The 18419-nt window shown below is 35.3% G+C and overlaps 1 protein-coding gene and 1 non-coding gene across 2 annotated transcripts in view; both read left to right on the plus strand.

The window, feature by feature from the left end:
- Window positions 1-18419, plus strand: part of EMCN (endomucin) — a 76560-nt gene that overhangs the window by 32350 nt on the left and 25791 nt on the right. Inside the window, exons 5-6 of the mRNA XM_036010821.1 lie at window positions 2637-2747; window positions 12968-13006. Of these exons, the coding sequence (XP_035866714.1) occupies window positions 2637-2747; window positions 12968-13006 (150 nt within the window). The remainder of the gene's footprint in view (window positions 1-2636; window positions 2748-12967; window positions 13007-18419) is intronic.
- On the plus strand, window positions 9386-9549 carry LOC114493468. The gene has a single exon (XR_003684142.1). It is a non-coding gene; the product is annotated as a U1 spliceosomal RNA (small nuclear RNA).

An 18419-nucleotide genomic window follows, 5' to 3' on the forward strand; every position in this document is an offset into this window, starting at 1 on the left:
ACATGTTTTTCTTTACTAACCCAATGTTAGTAAAAAAGGCTGAAGGGCATTGATCACTTTGTTTTTATAAGATGTGTGCAAATACAGATTGTTTCAAGTAGACTTACTCCAATGTTATTTTTGAAAGTTCAGCTTATTTTTGTTGTTAATTTTCTTTTTAAAAATGAACAAAGTATAATTAAAAGATTATTTTACTTATCCTGTGATCCTCCTCCTTATGGCGAGTACGCCTACCTAAAAATTATTTCTCATACAACATGGGAACCATGGTACCATATTCAGCTGTTACTGCTTCCTTACCATCCCCTTTCTAGGGTAGTTGAGTGATTACCTTTTGCATCACAAAAACTTGGACTCTTGTCTTGGCTCTCTCCTGCTACAAGTTATGAGACTGTGGGGAAATCATTTAACTTTACTGAGTCTTTTTTTAAATATATTTTATTGATTATGCTATTACATGTGCCCCATTTATTTCCCCCCTTTATTCCCCTCCACCCTGTACCCCCACCCATTGGCATTCCTCCCTCTTAGTTCATGTCCACAGGTCATACATATAAGTTATTTGGCTTCTTCATTTCCCATACTATTTTTAACCTTTCCCTGTCTATTTTATGCCTACCATTTATGCTTCTTATTCCCTGTACCTTTTCCAGCATTCTCTCCATTTCCCCTTCCCTCTGATAACCCTCCATGTGATCTCTATTTCTGTGATTCTGTTCCTGTTCTAGTTGTATGCTTACTTTGTTTTTGTTTTTGTTTTTATAAGTTCAATTGTTGGTAGTTTTGAGTTTGTTGTCATTTTACTGTTCACAGTTTTGATCATCTTTTTCTTCAATAAGTCCCTTTAACATTTCATAAAGTAAGGGCTTGGTGATGATGAACTCCTTTAACTTGACCTTATCTGGGAATCACTTTATCCACCCTTCCTTCTGAATGAAAGCTTTGCTGGATAGAGTAATCTTAGATGTAGGTCCTCTCCTTTCATGACTTTGATTGCTTCTTTCCAGCTCTTCTGGACTATAAGGTTTCTTTTGAGAAATCAGTTGATAGTCTTATGGGAACTCCTTTATAGGTAACTGTCTCCCTTTCTCTTGCTGCCTTTAATATCCTCTCCTTATCGTTAATCTTGGGCAATGTAATCATGATGTACTCTGGTGTGTGCTTCCTTTGGTCCAACTTCTATGTGACTCTCTGAGCTTCTTGGACTTCCTGGAAGTCTATTTTCCTTTGCCAGATTGGTGAAGATCTCCTTCATTATTTTTTTGAACAAGTTTTCAATTTCTTTCTCTTCCTCTTCTCCTTCTGGCACCCCTATGATTCACATATTGGAACTTTGAAAGTTGTCCCAGAGGTTCCTAACCCTCTCCTCATTTTTTTGAATTCTTTATTCTTCATTCTGTTCTTATTGAATGTTTAATTCTGCCTTCTGCTCCAAATCATTGATTTGAGTCCTGGTTTCCTTCCTTTCACTGTTGGTTACCTGTATATTTTTCTTTATTTCACTTTGCATAGTCTTCACTTTTTCCTCTATTTTGTGACAATAGTCAGCCATTTCTGTGAGCATCCTGATTACCAGTATTTTGAACTGTGCATCTGATAGGTTGGCTATCTCTTCATGGTTTAGTTCTATATTTAAAGATTTGATCTGTTCTTTCATTTGGGCCACATTTTTTGTCTGGCTGGACTCACCTGTTACATAGTAAGGGGTGGAGCCTTAGGAATCCACCATGTGGGCAACCCACATGGCTGCATTGTAACGCTGTATGTGGGAGAGGGATCCAAGAAGGAACAAAGGCGCTTGCTTGGCTCTTACCTGGCTTTCAGTCACTTCCTCCCCTACCCACAAGCAAATTGGGCCTTTCTGGTACTGATTCCCAGGTGGGTGGGTTTGTGTTTTTTCTAGGACCCTGTGGGTCTCTCCAACAAACTCTCTTGTGAGCCTGGGAGTTTCTCCCTCTGCCTCAACCCCCACAGGTTTTTACAGCCAGAGGTTTTGATGCTCTTTTTGCCCACACTGAAACCCTGGGTTGTGCAGTTTGTCTTGTTCCACAGTTGTTTTTTCCAGTTTAACCACATACAAGTGTGGAAGTTCCCAGCTCACCTGCCAGGTACTCCAGCCACCACCTTGCTTTGCGTCCTCTCCACCTCAGCTACCAATTTCCACCCCTCCAACCAGTCTGAGTGAATGTTTCTTCTTTAACTCCTTGGTTATCAGACTTCCATACAGTTCAATTTTCTGGCAGTTCTGGTTACTTTTTGTTTTTAAATCTGTCATTGTCCTTCTTTTGGTTGTGTGAGGATGTAAAGTGTATCTATTTATACCTCCATGTTGATTGGAAGTCTTTTCTGAGATTTTTAGATGAAATTATTATCATAATTATTATTTAACTCATAGGATTACTATTATACTTAAATGAGATAACCTATTGCAAACATATAGGAGAGTCTAATGTGCCTCTTATTTTTAACTGGATCACTAAAAGGTACATATGAAAATGTTCAATTTCTAAATCTTGATTAGAAGACTTTCAGTAATTAATCTTTATGTTATAACTGGATGTTAATATGGACACTAATGAGACTACTTTGTGGTTGATTATACCTCTGATGGCTGTTGATTCTTTTTACATAATTAGGAGCTACAACCAATGATGTTGTGATGAAAAACTTGACCACTGCAACTGTAACGGTGAGAAATCTTTCACTTCCAAGTACTGTTTCAACATTACAAAGTACCCAAGATACAAGTAAGTATAAGAATTTGTGCAGAAATGTTAAACTAGCATGTTAGATAGAATTAGACTCAGAATGTTTTTCTAGACCACTGCTACTGAAGAGTCATGCTTTCCCCAAATTCTCTCCTAGTCTCTGCCAAATAAGACAACCATTTGGCAGTGTTGGTTTGTACAGTGACACTCTACCCCTCCACAGCCACCAATGGCTGGGTGCCAATGAAGATCATTTCAAGGGTAGGCAGTCACCTGTGGTATCTGGCACAAAAAAAAACATGAACTGGGCCTATGAATTAGACAACTTTGATAAGCAAGAAAATTCTTAGAAACAACAAATTGCTAAAACTGACTCAAAACTGACAAAAGAAATCTGAAAAGATCTAAAACATCTATAGATACTGCATTAGAAATGTAAAATTGTTCCATGAAGCAAACTCCATTCAGGATGTGTTCACATGTGAATTCTATAAATTATTTTCAAAAGAAATGAAACAATTATTTTCAAATTCTTTCATGAAGTAGAAGAGAGAAAAGTATATAAATAAAGATCTGAGGCCAGTATTACCCTACTACCAAAGTTAGAAAATAATAAAAAGGAAAAGCAAGTCAAGAAAACTTGACTTGCCAAATTCCTCATAAATATAGATTCAAATGTCCTTAATAAAATATTAGCAAACCAAACTTAATGACATATAAAAAGGGATATAAAATTATGATTAAGTGGGATTTATCCAGGAATGCAAGCTTGGTTTAGCATATGAAAATGAAATAACATAATATACCATATTAGTCAAATCAGTAGGTATAAAAATATTGACAATATTTAACAAACACTAATAATTAAAACCCTCACAAAATAAGAAATAAATAGTTACTTTCTCAAACTGATAAAGGACATCGATGAAAAACATACAGCAAACACCATACTTAAACACCATAGTGAAAAACTTAAAGTTTTTCTCTTAAGATCTGGAACATAGCAAAGATGTCCATTGTCACCACTTCTATTAAAAATTATAAGCAAAGATTCTAGATAGTACAATAAGGTGATAGATAGACAGACACATGGAGACACAAACAGATAACTAGGACCATTTACCCAGATTAGAAAGAAGAAAACAAAACAGTTTTTCTTAGCAGACTACATCATCATCTGTGTAGAAAATTCCAAGAAACTACTAAAACTACTAGAATTAATAAAGAATACTTTGTATTACAGCATATGAGATATAACTATAAATGATATTTCTATATATTACAATGACAATTCAAAATTAAAGTTAAGGAAATAATGTCATTTACAATTGCATGAGAAAGAGCAAGATATATAGAAATAAATTTGACCATAGATGTGTAAGATTTATACACTGAAATACAAAACATTTTCTGTGGGAAATTAAATATCTAATTCAATGGACATTATATAATCATGGATTAGAGGACTCAATATTTCAAGATATCAGTTCTCCCCAAGTTGATAAATAATTGATTAATATATTCAATGCCATCCCTATCAGAATCACAGCAAAGGTTTTTTTTAGAAATTGATATGCTGGTCCTAAAATATATAATATAGAAATAAAAAGGACCTGCAATAGCCAAAACACCTTTCAAAAACAACAAAGTTGGAGGGTGTACACAAGCTAATTATAAAACTTACTCTAAAGATATAGTTATCAAGATAGGTATTACTGAGAAAATAAATGTTAATAGTAGCATTATTAATAATAGTCACACGGAAAATAACTCAAATATCTATGAACTGATGAAATGGAATACTCCAGTGGATTTTCCATTTGGAATGAACTTGGAATTTTTGAAAACATGTGATAGCCATACAATGGAATACTATTCACCAATTTAAAGAGACACAATACTGATACATGTTATAACACAATGAACTTCAAAAGTATTATGCCCAAGACAGAACTTTTTCACAAAACATGACATATTGTGTAATTTTATTTATATAAAATATCCAGAATGAACATTTTTATAGGGAAAGAAAGCAAACAAGTGGTTGCCTAAAGCTGAAGATGGGACTAGAGATTAACTGCAAAAAAAGGCTCAGGGGAGTCTTTTGTGTTAATGAAAATGTCCTAAAACTGGATTATATTAATTGTTGCACAACTTATAAATTTGCTAAAAAGTATTGAGTTGTAGACTTCAAATTAGTTTATTTAGTTTTTAATTTCTTTATAAAGCTTAGTTAAAATGCTAAAGAAAATAAAATGTTGACCTAGGCCAATCAAATTCCCTGGGTCATATGAGTTAAGAAACCCAAAGAAACAAAAAAAAAGTGATTAGGTGTGGAAACTGAAGCAGCAAGCCTTCAGTACAGTGAGTCTGAGACAGCTGTGGTGATTTCCATGCTTACCTATGATGCACTAAAAACTTTATGAGTAAGTAGAGTTGATAGAGAAGAATGGAGACAGTATATGGGAAGATGGAGAAACCTTATAAGCAAAATTAAGTTGTTTGTGAGGGACAGAGAGAGTAGTAAGACAAATTTCTGACAGATTTCCAGTTCCAGTTTATACCTTCTTAACAAGCACTTCCCATATCCTGGCTTCCATGATATAAAGGAATCTGTACTTTTATTGAAATTATCTTGACTATAAAAGCTAGTAATTTGTCATAACAGCATTATCAGATACCATTTATTATAAATAATGGATGTACTTTTGACACTTCCATCATCCTTAATAAGCGGCAGCTACAGATGACTCAGAGTCTCTATGTCTCTTCTTGGGAGACCTCTTAGATAAAAGGAGATGGCAAGTGGGAACCATAATGTCCAAGGCCCACTCTTGTCTTGAAAAACATCAAGAACATCCATTTTCTTCCTTTTTACTGTAATCATGTTAAGCACAACATAAAGAAGACTACCTGGAATGAGTCTGATTTCACACAATAATTGTGAACTAATATTTTTTTATGAGGCAGTGACCACATAGAGGAATTGGAAGGGCAGGATCATTTCTACTTCCTATGAAGAACATTTCCTGGGGTAGTGTTTGGCTTCTTATAAGTAGAACCTAGTTTATAGGCAATATATGTCTGAAAGGTGCCTTTAGGAAATCAAAACCTCATGCATCTCATCCTACAACTGCCCTGAATACAAACACAAATAAAAGTAAATATGAATCTGCAAAATACATGGCAGTGGAAGCTTACACTCAAATAATTAGTATGCTGCACTTATCCACATTTAGTGACTGATGAGAACAATGTCATTCAGGTCCATAGTTTATTCAACTAGCCCTTATACAGAAGTGAGTGGCCAACCCTATGAGTCACTTAAGACTCCTCATTTTATTTTGATTTGTACAGTAAAATGTCCTCTGCATCTCAATTCTAGGGACTACTGTATTTGTTTGGCTTCTGAACACTGAGAATTTGCTTTGTTCCAAGTAGTTTTAAAAAACACCCACAAAGCCATTTCTTGAAAAATCAATTACCATAGAAAGCAAGATAATGAAATAAGAGTATTTACTGCTGCCCTTTCTATTTGTCATTCCATTAGCTAAGGTGTATGCTAAGTCCTTTAGACATTTTGTTATGAAATTCATTTCTCCCCAGATCATGTTCATTCTCAAGGTGCTTCCTACTTAGCATGGACCCCACTGGATATAGTGAGTTTATACACATTTCCATTTCTACATGATGAAACCAGGAGCCTGCCCAGATTCCTGGTTAGCACCCTTTCTATTCCCATCCTTCAGATATATATTTAAAATTAGTGGAGCCATGACAGAGAGGTAGAAAGAAAACAAAACAATCTACTAGTAGGGGAAGGTTGAACAGGTGATGACTCATCCCCTGTATAGGACCTATATGGGCAATGGGTCTTCAGATAGCAGATAAAGGCACTGTGGGTACATTGTTTCAGGTGCAGGATTGATTTGGAGTAGAGAAGAGTTAGTGAAGTTTCTGCTTTACTCTGCAGAAAGGCAGATGAAGGCAGAAAAAAAGATCTCTGAAAACAACATTTGTCTTTAATTTTTTCCCATTCTCTTAAAGTTCTCTGTGTCTCCCTCTGTCTCTCTCTGTCTCTCTCTGTCTCTCTCTCTCTCTCTCTCTCTCTCTCTATCTCTATCTCTATCTCTCTCATAGTCTTGCTGGATAAAACAGTTCTGGCTGTAGATCCTTGCTTTCCATGGCTTTGAATATTTCATGTCAATCCCTTCTGGCCTGAAATGTTTCTGTTCAAACATCCAGACAAGACAAGCTAAAGGAGTTCATTACCACCAAACCATTATTACAAGAAACATTAAAAGTCACAAATACCCTATGATTTCACTTATATGTGGAATCTGATGAATGTTGAGTGTATTTATCTTGTTTGCTCTTGTTCTGTTTTATTCTGCCTGTAGAAAACACATTCCTAGAATCCTAAAATTTTTAAGATATAAATCCTCATTCATTCACCATTTTTGACATTAAAGTTAAAGAAATGGGGGCCCTTTGAATTAATTATAAATTAATTCATTCACTAAGGATCCTTTGGAGGGCATCTGTGTGCCATCATGCTTCCTAGCTTCTGGGGAGGGCCAGCAGCCCTCTGTGTTCCCTGGTTTATAGATACATTGCTTTACTCTCTGTCTCCATCTTCACACAGCCTTCTCCTCTGTATCTCCTCTTCTGTCTTTGTCTTCTCTTATAAAAACAAGTGTCATTGGTTTTAGGGCCTGATCTAATCTAGAAAGATTATATCTCAAGATGCTTAATAACATCTGCAAAGACCCTTTTCCAATAACTTCACATTCATGAGTTACAGATGCACATACCTCTTCAGGGAAGAAAGGGGTGTCATCATTTCACCCACTCCAGACCATGTCCTGAATTTGCCCTTACAACACCTAGATTTCATCACCGATACATTTGTCATTGTCTATATGCAGGGCTACCTTGCTGGGCACTGAGGGGTGATTCCATGGAAAAGTCAAGCTTTTAATATCTAAAATGTGGAAGGACTGGTGGAAACTCAGTTGTAAGACTACAGATTGTCTCTTCCTGAGTTCCCTATTTCTGCTAAAGGCTTGAAAATGTGGCATACTCTCTGACTCTTCTTTTTTCATTTCCTGTGCACATCCTGATAATTTCTGAGGAAAGGACAGAAAAGAAAAAGGAAGATGGAAGGAAGAAAGCAAAATAGATGCTTTTCTTCCTGGAAAATGAATCATTCAGGTTTCAATAACCATATTCGAAAGCAAGACTGGAGGGAAGAAGATGCTACTATAATATCTTCCTTTGGTGAATTCAAACTTAGCCAAGGGAAAAAAGTGTGGAATAAGATTTTAGGTAGAAGGCAAATTGAGATAAGCAAAATGCCAATACATAACTCTAGTAGGGCAAGTTATTGAATAAAATTTTTTATTTTTCTGAGCCAGAACTTCTGCTACCATAGCATATATAATATTATAGACTTGAAATCTGGAGGGGAAAACCTCACTTTTGTTAATTCGAAATGAATAATGTATAGGTAATCAGTAGGTTACTCAGTAGAACTTAATTACATTTAAATATACTAAGTAGTCTATCTCATATTTCCTTTTGAATAATTTGTCATAGTCTAATATGGGATTTATTTTTTTACAAAACATAATCTCACTGTAACCAAGTACACATTTTAGATATATTAATGCCTGAACACAAGAGGAGCCTACACCCAAGCCTGTGATTTTCAAGGCAACACACCGTTCTTAACGTTAAAATTGTGCATTCTAACCATGCCAAGAGAAACGTGGCTTATTGGTTATAAATAATGATTCTGAAGCCAGATTGCTTAGGGTCAAATAATGGTACAATCATTTATTTACTTAACTTCTCTGTGCTTCACTTTTCTCATTCATAAAATAATTTATGATAATACTATACCCTTATCAGATTCCTGTAGATATTAAAAGAGATAAAACATATAAAGCTTAAAACAGTATATGGCAAGTAAACACAGTAAATTTTAGTTATTATTTTATTAATAAATGCCCTTGGAAAGCCAGGCAATGTTGGTATTGATGATACCAGTTCCATAAATAAGAAAGCAGGTGCAGGAGATTAAATACCTTGGCCAGGATTAAATTAAAAAGATGCAACTCAAACTCTGTTTCTTTTGTCTCAAACCCCATACACTTTACTATATCACACTTATTTTTAGTACAGATACTTTATGTAAAGTATCTAAAGGAAATAAAAAACAACTAGCTTTTAACTGGGTGTATTATATGCTTGACAAGTAGGGGTTCGATAAGTACAGCAAAAGAGACTAACTGAGTAACTGGCCAACAATATAAATCTACAGGGTGCTTTTTCTCCATGTTGCCCACCATGCTAGATTTACTCTTGACTTCCTATGTGTCTGTTTCCTGCCTTCTCATTAGTATGGTCCTTATTTCCCACAACCGAATGAGTGGTGACAGATATGTGTACCATCTGCACTATTATTTATTTAGTACTTTCCTTAAACTGATGCACTTTTTATTCTTAAATTTGTTTGAAAAAGAAACTATCATAAATGAAAAACCAGTTTCACTTGGCATAAGCAGGAGCTATAAAATCACTATGATGTAAGCAAAATAAAATTTAAGTTCCAGCTAGATTTTGTTGCTCTCCAAAGGCTCTGAGTTTGAGGCTTGCTTGTTTGTAAAAATTAATCAAATACCTGGCAGGGGAGATACCATGATCATGAAAATGGTTTTCCCAGGGCCAGGCTTATCCCTTGCACTCTGGATGTGCTGGCCCCTGCAATTTCCCCAAATGTGGGAAACTCATCTGCATCATTTGTCATAGTGCTGGACTGGGTTCTCACTTTCTCCTAAAAACAAGAAGAAAGTCAAGGTAAACCCATGATAGTTATTAATGACATATTTGCATTAAACTGAAGTTTTAAAACTTCCTCTTTGAAATACTCAAATACTGAAAGAAAACTAAAAAGAAATAACTTCCTAATTAAGTGTTTCAATGTTATTGAATGCCACTCTCTAGTATCCCCTTACAGGATCTCTCACACAGTGCTATTCATCTCATCCTTTGGAAAACATTAATTTATCTGATCTTCCGGACTCATTATTTCTTTTGTAATGGCATGATTTATTTATGCCACTTATTTGGGAATATTGTCATAACATTTTCTACATGTTAATTAGTTTGTGTAATTTCTTGTGAACAGACACAAGATGAATCTTCAAGATAACAAACTCTTAGTCACAAGTCATGGTTCAGATGAATGAGAAATAATCTCATATACAATCATTCAGTCAATGCCATGTATGGAAGAATATTAAGGGAAATTGAATTGTTTATAGTAAATTCTTTTAAGCAAATCAGTAAAGAATTGTAATAACTGTATGTTTTTTCTCTTGGACCTGTTAATGATGTTCTGTATGTAACTATATACACCTCTATAGAATGGAAACACAATATAAGAATATTTAGCAAAGTTATTTGTTGTACTGTTATTTAAGATTTCTGTTTTGAAACCAAATTATTTGAGTAAAGCTTAGCTTTAGATTAATGTGAATTAAACTTTAGCGGTTTAGAAGTTCATTTGCATTTCATGACTTTAGTTCCATATTAGAAAATCAAACTCAGCTAACAGATTTTAATTGACCAGCTACCCTAAGATGTTAGTCTTTATTAAACATCCAAGTTTGAGAATAGGTTAAAAGGATGCACTACACTCATTTGTTATTTAAATGTAATCACTTCCTCTATAGATCAGATCTTGGCCCTTTCTCAAAACACACATGTATTATAAAAAGTAGGGCTTAATTATGTAAGCTTTCCTTTCATAATAGTTTAGGGGAAGAAAGAGCTGTCTATTTTAGTAAAAGAGGATGGGCGTTATGACCAAGAGATCTGAATTATAATCATTGTACTCCCTTCAGAAAGTAGTTTCACTTGTCTCAGAAAATGTTTGCAGATGTGCAAAATGAGAATCTCTCTTGTAGACATCAACAAATAATATATGAGACTAACCATAAGAGTGCTTTAAAAATGGTAGCTGTGATTATCCAACTAAATATTTTAAACAAAACATTAATTTTCCCTTAAACCTAGGTTCGTACAATTAGCCTTATTTATTATTATTACTATTATTATTATTATTTATTCTCATTCATTCATTCCGTATTTTTTACCAGAGATCTATAGGGTCCAACAGAAGTAACGCCTGCTTGAGTATGGTTGGTAGGGCACTAATATGGGTGTAGTAATTTATAGCTTTAATTTGGATATTTTACCTAAAATGTCATATGGTGTTCTTGAGTGTGATGTTGTTATGTTACAGAATTACATGCTTATGATTTTGTAATAAAAGGTTTTGTAATAAAAATGGGGCATTATTTGTGCCAGGCCCTGTATTTTGCCCTATCCTAGTGGTGGGCATTGGAACTGTTGTAAAACAAGGAATCTTGGATGGACCTAGAAAGTATTATGCAAGCGAAATAAGGCAGGTAGAGAAAGACAAATACAGTACAATTTCACTTATATACAGAATCTAAAAACAAAACAAATGAACAAACAAAACAGAAACAGACGCATAGAAACAGAACAAACTGATGGTTCCCAGAGGAGCCTGGGACAGGGCATAGGTAGAATGGTGAAGGGGTACAAATGTTCAGTTATAAAGCAAGTAAATTACAGGCTGAATAAGGAATAGAGTTAATAATGTCGTAATAATTTTTGTTACTAGACATATTGTGGTGATCACATTCCAATGCATGTAAATGCCAAATCACTATGTTGCACACTGAAAACTAATGTAATATTACATATCAACTATACCTTCATTTTTAAATGAAAAAAGAAATCTGTGTGTCATGGACTTTACATTCTGACAACAAAATTTTTGTAAAAAATAGAGTACGTCACTGTAGTAGTATAAATACTACTGAGCAAGTGAAGCAGATTGGTGGGCTAGTATGAAGGGAAATGAAGACACGACTTTAGCTAAGGTGGTTGAAGGAGGTTTATCTGAGTGGTAATATCTGAGTAGAGTCATTAAAGGTCAAAGGAAGCTGATGTTCAGCTTGAGAGAACAACACTGAGGCATAGAAAAGCAGAGAATCCTGAGGCAGGAAGAGCCCCCTGACTTGGATCTAAACAGGGGCTGACTTATTGGAGATGAATTGAGGAACAAGGCAAGGACTACTTCCTATAAAGACTTGCCAGCCATAATAAGAATGGGGAACTAATGAAGCAGCCAAGTTTAAATCTAAAATGATTTTTCTAGATGGCTATTATTGTAGCTACCAAGGGAAAAGATATGGGTTCCAGAGGAATAGTAGGCAATTAAGTGATGAGACATATTTGGAATATATTTTGGAGCTAGAGGTGATGGAGGTGAGAAACAGAAGAGAATCATGAAAGGCCACTACATTTGGCATTGTGTAACTGGGGGACAGTTGAGCTGTGCACTGAACCAGGAAGGCAGGGGAAAAAGCAGATTTAAGGATACCAGTCAAGTGAAAGTACCAAGGAGGCAAATGGGTATGCTAAACATTTATTATTGGGCTCCTAATTTGTTTCAAAAATATGTTCTATATTTTCCACATGGCAAATATTTTTCATGGTGAATATACTCAAAGTTGTTGAAATGAATTTTGATCATAATTATATCAAGTAATTTGACTTGTAGGAAGATCTTCTGGATTATATTTACTTTAAAGGAATTCCATAAGTTTCAGAGATATCTGTCTGAACCTTCCTGGATTTTCCCCAGGTCAGAAGATGCATCATATCCTATTAGGTATACAACACATAGAGCACCTGCCAAAAGATCTGTAGTTGTCTGTGTTATCTTGGTGTATTCAAGACGCGAGTTTGTCCCAGATGCTCTAAAGCAGGATTCAGAAAATTGTGCCTTGCTGGCCAAATCCAGCCCTCACCTCTTTTGCTAATTAGAGTTTCACTAGCCCACAGACATACCTATACTTCAGGTATTATGTGTGGCTGCATTAACACTCCAACACCCAAGTTGAGTAGTTGCAACAGAGGCATATGGCCCACAAGCCTGAAATATTTACTATTTGGCCCTTTAAATAAAACTTGGCTGACCCTTGCTGTAAAGTATCTTTTAATCATAAAGCTTTGCAATTTTATTATTTAAGAGAAAGCGATTCATAGATAAGCATAGATATAGAAGTTCTATACTCATGTGCCATCTGAAATAATTATAAGAATAGGTCTGATATTCAGCATTCAATTTCAGTATTTTTCTTTTCTTTCCTTTAAAGCTAAGAATCCAAGTTCAATCAATACAACACAAATACCAGGTAAGTTAAGGTTTTATCCTTTGAGGATGTTCATATGTAAAGTCCCAAAAATGAGACAAAACCAGTTAGAGGGCAAGGTGAGATAATACAGGGAAAACATTACATAGCAACTAAAATGTTTAGGAGACCTTGTACTTGAAAATAAATGCAGACCAGGGAACATGCAAGATTGTGCCTGAATGTTCTGTGGTTTTAATGAGTGGAACCAGCCCTGGTAAATGGATGAAGCATGTGGAATTGTCCTCTGACCAGAACCTGCTGTTTCTGATCTGTTTCCATGGTTGGCATGTCCTCTGCAGAAGTATAGTGAGAAGTATATGTGAGCAGTCTTCTCTGTGTTTCTGAACTAAGCCTGGTCCTGGCATCCAAAGACATGATGTTAATAAACCACAGTTAACAGCCTAAAATGTTGTCACTTCAAATTGCTTGTCTTGCCATCCTTAGGTTTAAGCTGAACAGATTTCAGATGATGGAGCAATAGGAACTGAAAGAGATCATTGGGCAGGGGAAGATGGTCACGTTAAATCTTCCTCTTGTTTTGAAGTCAAAATTATTTGGACAATTCTTGTCTTTCTACATCCTACCTGGTACTTTAGCAAATGACAAATCCCTTAGGTTCTCAATCCTCATGACCTTTGGTATTTATAAAATGAGAAATATATGAAATAAAGATAGAAGATTGTGTAACTTTTTAAAAAAATGGAAAAATAAGGCTATGAAAATTTTCAGTGAATCTAATAACAATCTCACAACAAATGTCCAAAATAATCATCAGTCTAAATTCTACTTTTTGTGTTTGAAGGCTTCAAAACTGAATTGATTATGCTTTTAACTTTTAAGTATTTATCTTCTACATAATATTCCTCATGAATGAAGTTATTTTATAGTATTAATTCTCTGTATTTCATCTCATCACCACATTTTTACTCTTATTTCCATCTACATAGTCTGGAAATGCACTCAAAAGAAAACTGAGAAAAACAAAGCAAAACAAAACACAAAAACAGTACATCCAGGCAAAAAGGGCCTCTTTGCATTGGCCGATGCTGTGCACATTCTAGAGAAGTTTTTCCCCTCTGCTTAACAGATCCGTCATCCTGGAGAAGCTGCAGATGGGGAAATAGGGAGCTGCCAAAATCCTCAGCTCCTTTTAAGGAGGGATGAAGCAGGCTTTATTTTGTTTAGAAAAGTTGATTTACAAAATTCCATCTTTAACTATAATTTATTTTTAAATGTATTGAAAAGCCCATTTAGATTTTAATTTTGAGTTATGGAAATGAGTTCTCCTAAAAGAGAAAATAAAATGAGCCAATGATTTGAATAGTGAACTAAAAAGAAATGAGACTGATTTTTAAGCCACAAGGAAAGTCAGGCTCCAGTTTCAGATATGTTGTGGCTAAAGACTAAATCAAAATTCATTTTAAAAATAATAACATTTATTAACAAGATATTAATTATACCTCTGTTAAAAACTGTACCTGTGTTTGTTTACTTAAAATATTGTAACATATGTTTATCAAAGATGATCATATATCAAATTTGTGAAATATTCACGTGTAAGATCAAGGATAAGGATCTCTTTTTCTTTTAATATATTTGATTATGCTATTAGAGTCTCTCCTCTTTACTCCCCTCTTCCCTACACACCCCCTCCCACCTACATTCCCACCTTTTAGTTCATGTCCATAGGTTGCACATATAAGTTCTTTGGCTTCTACATTTCCTATGCTATTATTAACCTCCCCCTGTCTATTTTCTACCTACCATGTATGTTTCTTATTCCCTGTACCTTTTCCCCCATTCTCTCCACTTCCCCTCCCCTCTGATAACCCTCCATGTGATCTATATTTCTGTGATTCTGTTCCTGTTATAGTTATTTAATTAGTTTGTTTTTGTATTTTTTTAGGTTCCGTTGTTAATAGCCATGAGTTTATTGTCATTTTACTGTTCATATTTTTTATCTTCTTTTTCTTAGCTAAGTCCCTTTAACATTTCATATAATAAGGGTTGGGTGATGATGAACTCCTTTAACTTTACCTTATCTGGGAAGCTCTTTATCTGTCCTTCCATTCTAAATGATAGCTTTGCTGTATAGAGTAATCTTGGATGTAGGTCCTTGCCTTTCATGACTTCAAATATTTCTTTCTATCCCCTTCTTGATTGTGAGGTTTCTTCTTTTTTCAGAAGAGCAAAACTTTATTGATAGGAAAATAGCAAATTAATTTTTTAACTTTTATTTTAATTGTTGTTCAAATACAGTTTTCTGTCTTTTACTACCAGAAAAATCAGCTGATAGTCTTATGGGAACTTCTTTGTAGGTAACTGCCTCCTTTTCTCTTGCTGCCTTTAAGATTCTCTCCTTATCTTTAATCTTGGGTAATGTAATTATGAGGTGCCTTGGAGTATTCTTTCTTGGGTCCATCTTCTTTGGGACTTTCTGAGCTTCCTGGACTTCCTGGAAGTCTATTTCCTTTGCCAGATTGAGGAAGTTCTCCTTCATTAGTTTTTCAAATAAGTTTTCAATTTCTTGCTCTTCCTCTTTTCCTTCTGGCACCCCTATGATTCAGATATTAGAATGTTTCAAGATGTCCTGGAGGTTCCTAAGCCTGTCCTCATTGTTTTGAATTCTTGTTTCTCATTCCATTCTGGTTGAATGTTTCTTTCTTCCTTCTTCCTTCCTTCCACCATTGATTTAAGTCCCAGTTTCCTTCCTGTCACTGTTGGCTCCCTGTACATTTTTCTTTATTTCACTTTCATAGCCTTCACTTTTTCCTATATTTTGTGACCATATTCAACCAATTCTGTAAGCATCCTGATTACCAGTGTTCTGAACTGTGCATCTGATATGTTGGCTATCTCTTCATTGCTTAGTTGTATTTTTTCTGGAGCTCTGATCTGTTCTTTCATTTGGACCATTTTTTTGTCTTGGCATGCCTGTTACATAGTAAGGAGCAGAGCCTTAGATGTTCACCAGGGTGGGGCAACCCACATTGCTGGGTTGTGATGCCATATGTGGGGCAGGAGGCAAAGAGGGAACAGTGCCACTTGCTCCACTCTCTGCCAACTTCCAGTCACTTCCCCCGCTATCCACAAGCAAATAGGGCACTTCTGATGCTGATTTCCACGTAGGTGGGTTTGTGTACATTCTAGGACCCTGTGGGTCTCTCCAATGAACTCTCCTGTAAGACTGGGAGTTTCTCCTGCTGCTGCCTAAACCCCCACAGGTGTTTTCAGTCAGAGGTTTTGAGGTTCTATTTCCCCATGCCAGAACCCTGGGTTATGTGATCTGTCTTGCTCCTCAGTTGTTTCTCCCAGTTTATCTGCATGAAAATGTGGGACTGCCCATTCTGCCAGCTGTCACCTTGCCTGCCCAGGTCCTGCAGCCACCACCTTGCCACAGTCCTCTCTGCCCGGCTATTGTCTCCACCCCTCCTACCTGTCTGGATGAGTATGTCTTCTTTAACTCTTTGGTTGTCGGACTTCCATACAGTTAAATTTTCTTTCAATTCTGTTGTGTTTTGTTTTTAAATTTGTTGTTGTCCTTCTTTTGGTTGTGAGAGGTGACACAGTGTGTCTACCTATGCCTCCATTTTGGCCAGAGGTCCAAGAATCTCAAAATAACTAGTATTTCTCTATTTGGGTAGAAGCTGAGGTAGAATTCCAGCCTACAGAAATATTAATACTGCTTTTTTTTATAAATATGAACTAGCATGCATGTGTTTGACTAGATCATACATATTTCTCACATTTGACATTTTTCATATGCATATAGCTTTAATTTTCTTGAAAAGTGATGTTTTTACCACTCACTTCAAAAAATATTAGTAAGGGTCTAGAAGTTGATGATTGTTTTATATAGGATCATTTTGGGGGATCCAAAATAAGTAAGGTAAGTGAATATAAAGTGTAAATTTTAAGAAATTATACAAACATATGATGTTTAATATTATATAAAAACATAAAAGAAAGGTAGTAGTATGGAAATGATCAATACAGATCTGAAGACGTATCCATTCATTCCATTCAATAGTATTCAGTAGATAGCTGTAGTTAACAATGCTAACCACGAGGTAATATGCTCAATGTCTAAAGCATGTATACAACTTCAGCTGCCCATTATAACAGATCTGGCAAGACTTCAAATTTAGAATGATACCCTATAAAATATATAGAATAGTATTTTCCACTAACTGCAGATTAATTGTAACCATCACTAACTGAGGCATTCAATAATATGAAGCCTTCCATTAAGTGTCCCCAAGGGAAATTTGTCAGCATCATAGTTATAAAACTCTAGTAATTGTGTAGGTATAAAATGATAGAAAAGTTTCAGATAAACTTATGTTAAGATTGGTGGAGGTAAAGATTTTTTTCTTTTTAGCTGGGGTTATGTTATTCATTATGTATGTGGAAAGAAGTTTAAGAAGGATGAGGAATGAGTTTATGAAAGAAGTGACCTTCTAACTGCCAGATTATTCTGCCTACTCATTTTTCTAACTGAGCTCATGAGGGGATGGAAATACCTACTACAAAGTGATGAAAGGCTGTATACTCCCTAGAGATGTAAGCAGACATCATGAGGCATGCGGCCATTACAAGTTTAAGCAATGATGAAATTCACTTTTCTTTAGCATTATCATTTTTTCACAGACTTCTCCTTGCAAATGAACCTCTTTATTTCTTTGATAAGAGAGCTCAGCTCAGGAAAAAAAATGGATATACCATGCCTCCATGAATTAGGAAAGGAATAAACAATTTTATAGAAAATACAACTGTATTAGAGTTCTTCAGAAAAACAGAACAAATAGAATAGATAGATAGATGAAAGAAAGATGAGAGAAAGAGAGAAAGAGGAAAGAAGAAAGAAAGAAAGAAAGAAAGAAAGAAAGAAAGAAAGAAAGAAAGAAAGAAAGAAAGAAAGAAAGAAGAAAAAGAAAGAAAGGAAGGAAGGAAGGAAGGAAGGAAGGAAGGAAGGAAGGAAGGAAGGAAGGAAACAGATAGATTCATTATAAGGAATTGGGTCATGCACTATAGAGGCTAAAAAGTCCCAAGATCTTCAGGAGGCAAGTTGGAGGCCTGGAGACCCAGGAAAGTTGATGGTTTCATTCCAAAGCCTCTTTGTACTGGTACCCAAGGAGAGCCAATGGTACCAGTCCGAAAGCCAGCAGGCTTGGTGATAAAGATGCTCAAATAACTTATAGAGTATGGCAACAACATAAAGGAAGACATGAAGTTTACACTACATGAAATAAAAATCTACAGGGAACCAACAGTAAAGGGGAGGAAGCCAGGATTCAAGTCAATGATTTGGAACATAAGTCAGAAATAAGCATTCAACCAGAACAGCAAAAAGAAACAATTTAAAAAAAAAAACAGGATAGTATAAGAAGCCTCTGGGAATTCTCCAAAAGTA

This window comes from Phyllostomus discolor, chromosome 1 (assembly GCF_004126475.2).
Source record: "Phyllostomus discolor isolate MPI-MPIP mPhyDis1 chromosome 1, mPhyDis1.pri.v3, whole genome shotgun sequence".
Classification (NCBI taxonomy): domain Eukaryota; kingdom Metazoa; phylum Chordata; class Mammalia; order Chiroptera; family Phyllostomidae; genus Phyllostomus; species Phyllostomus discolor.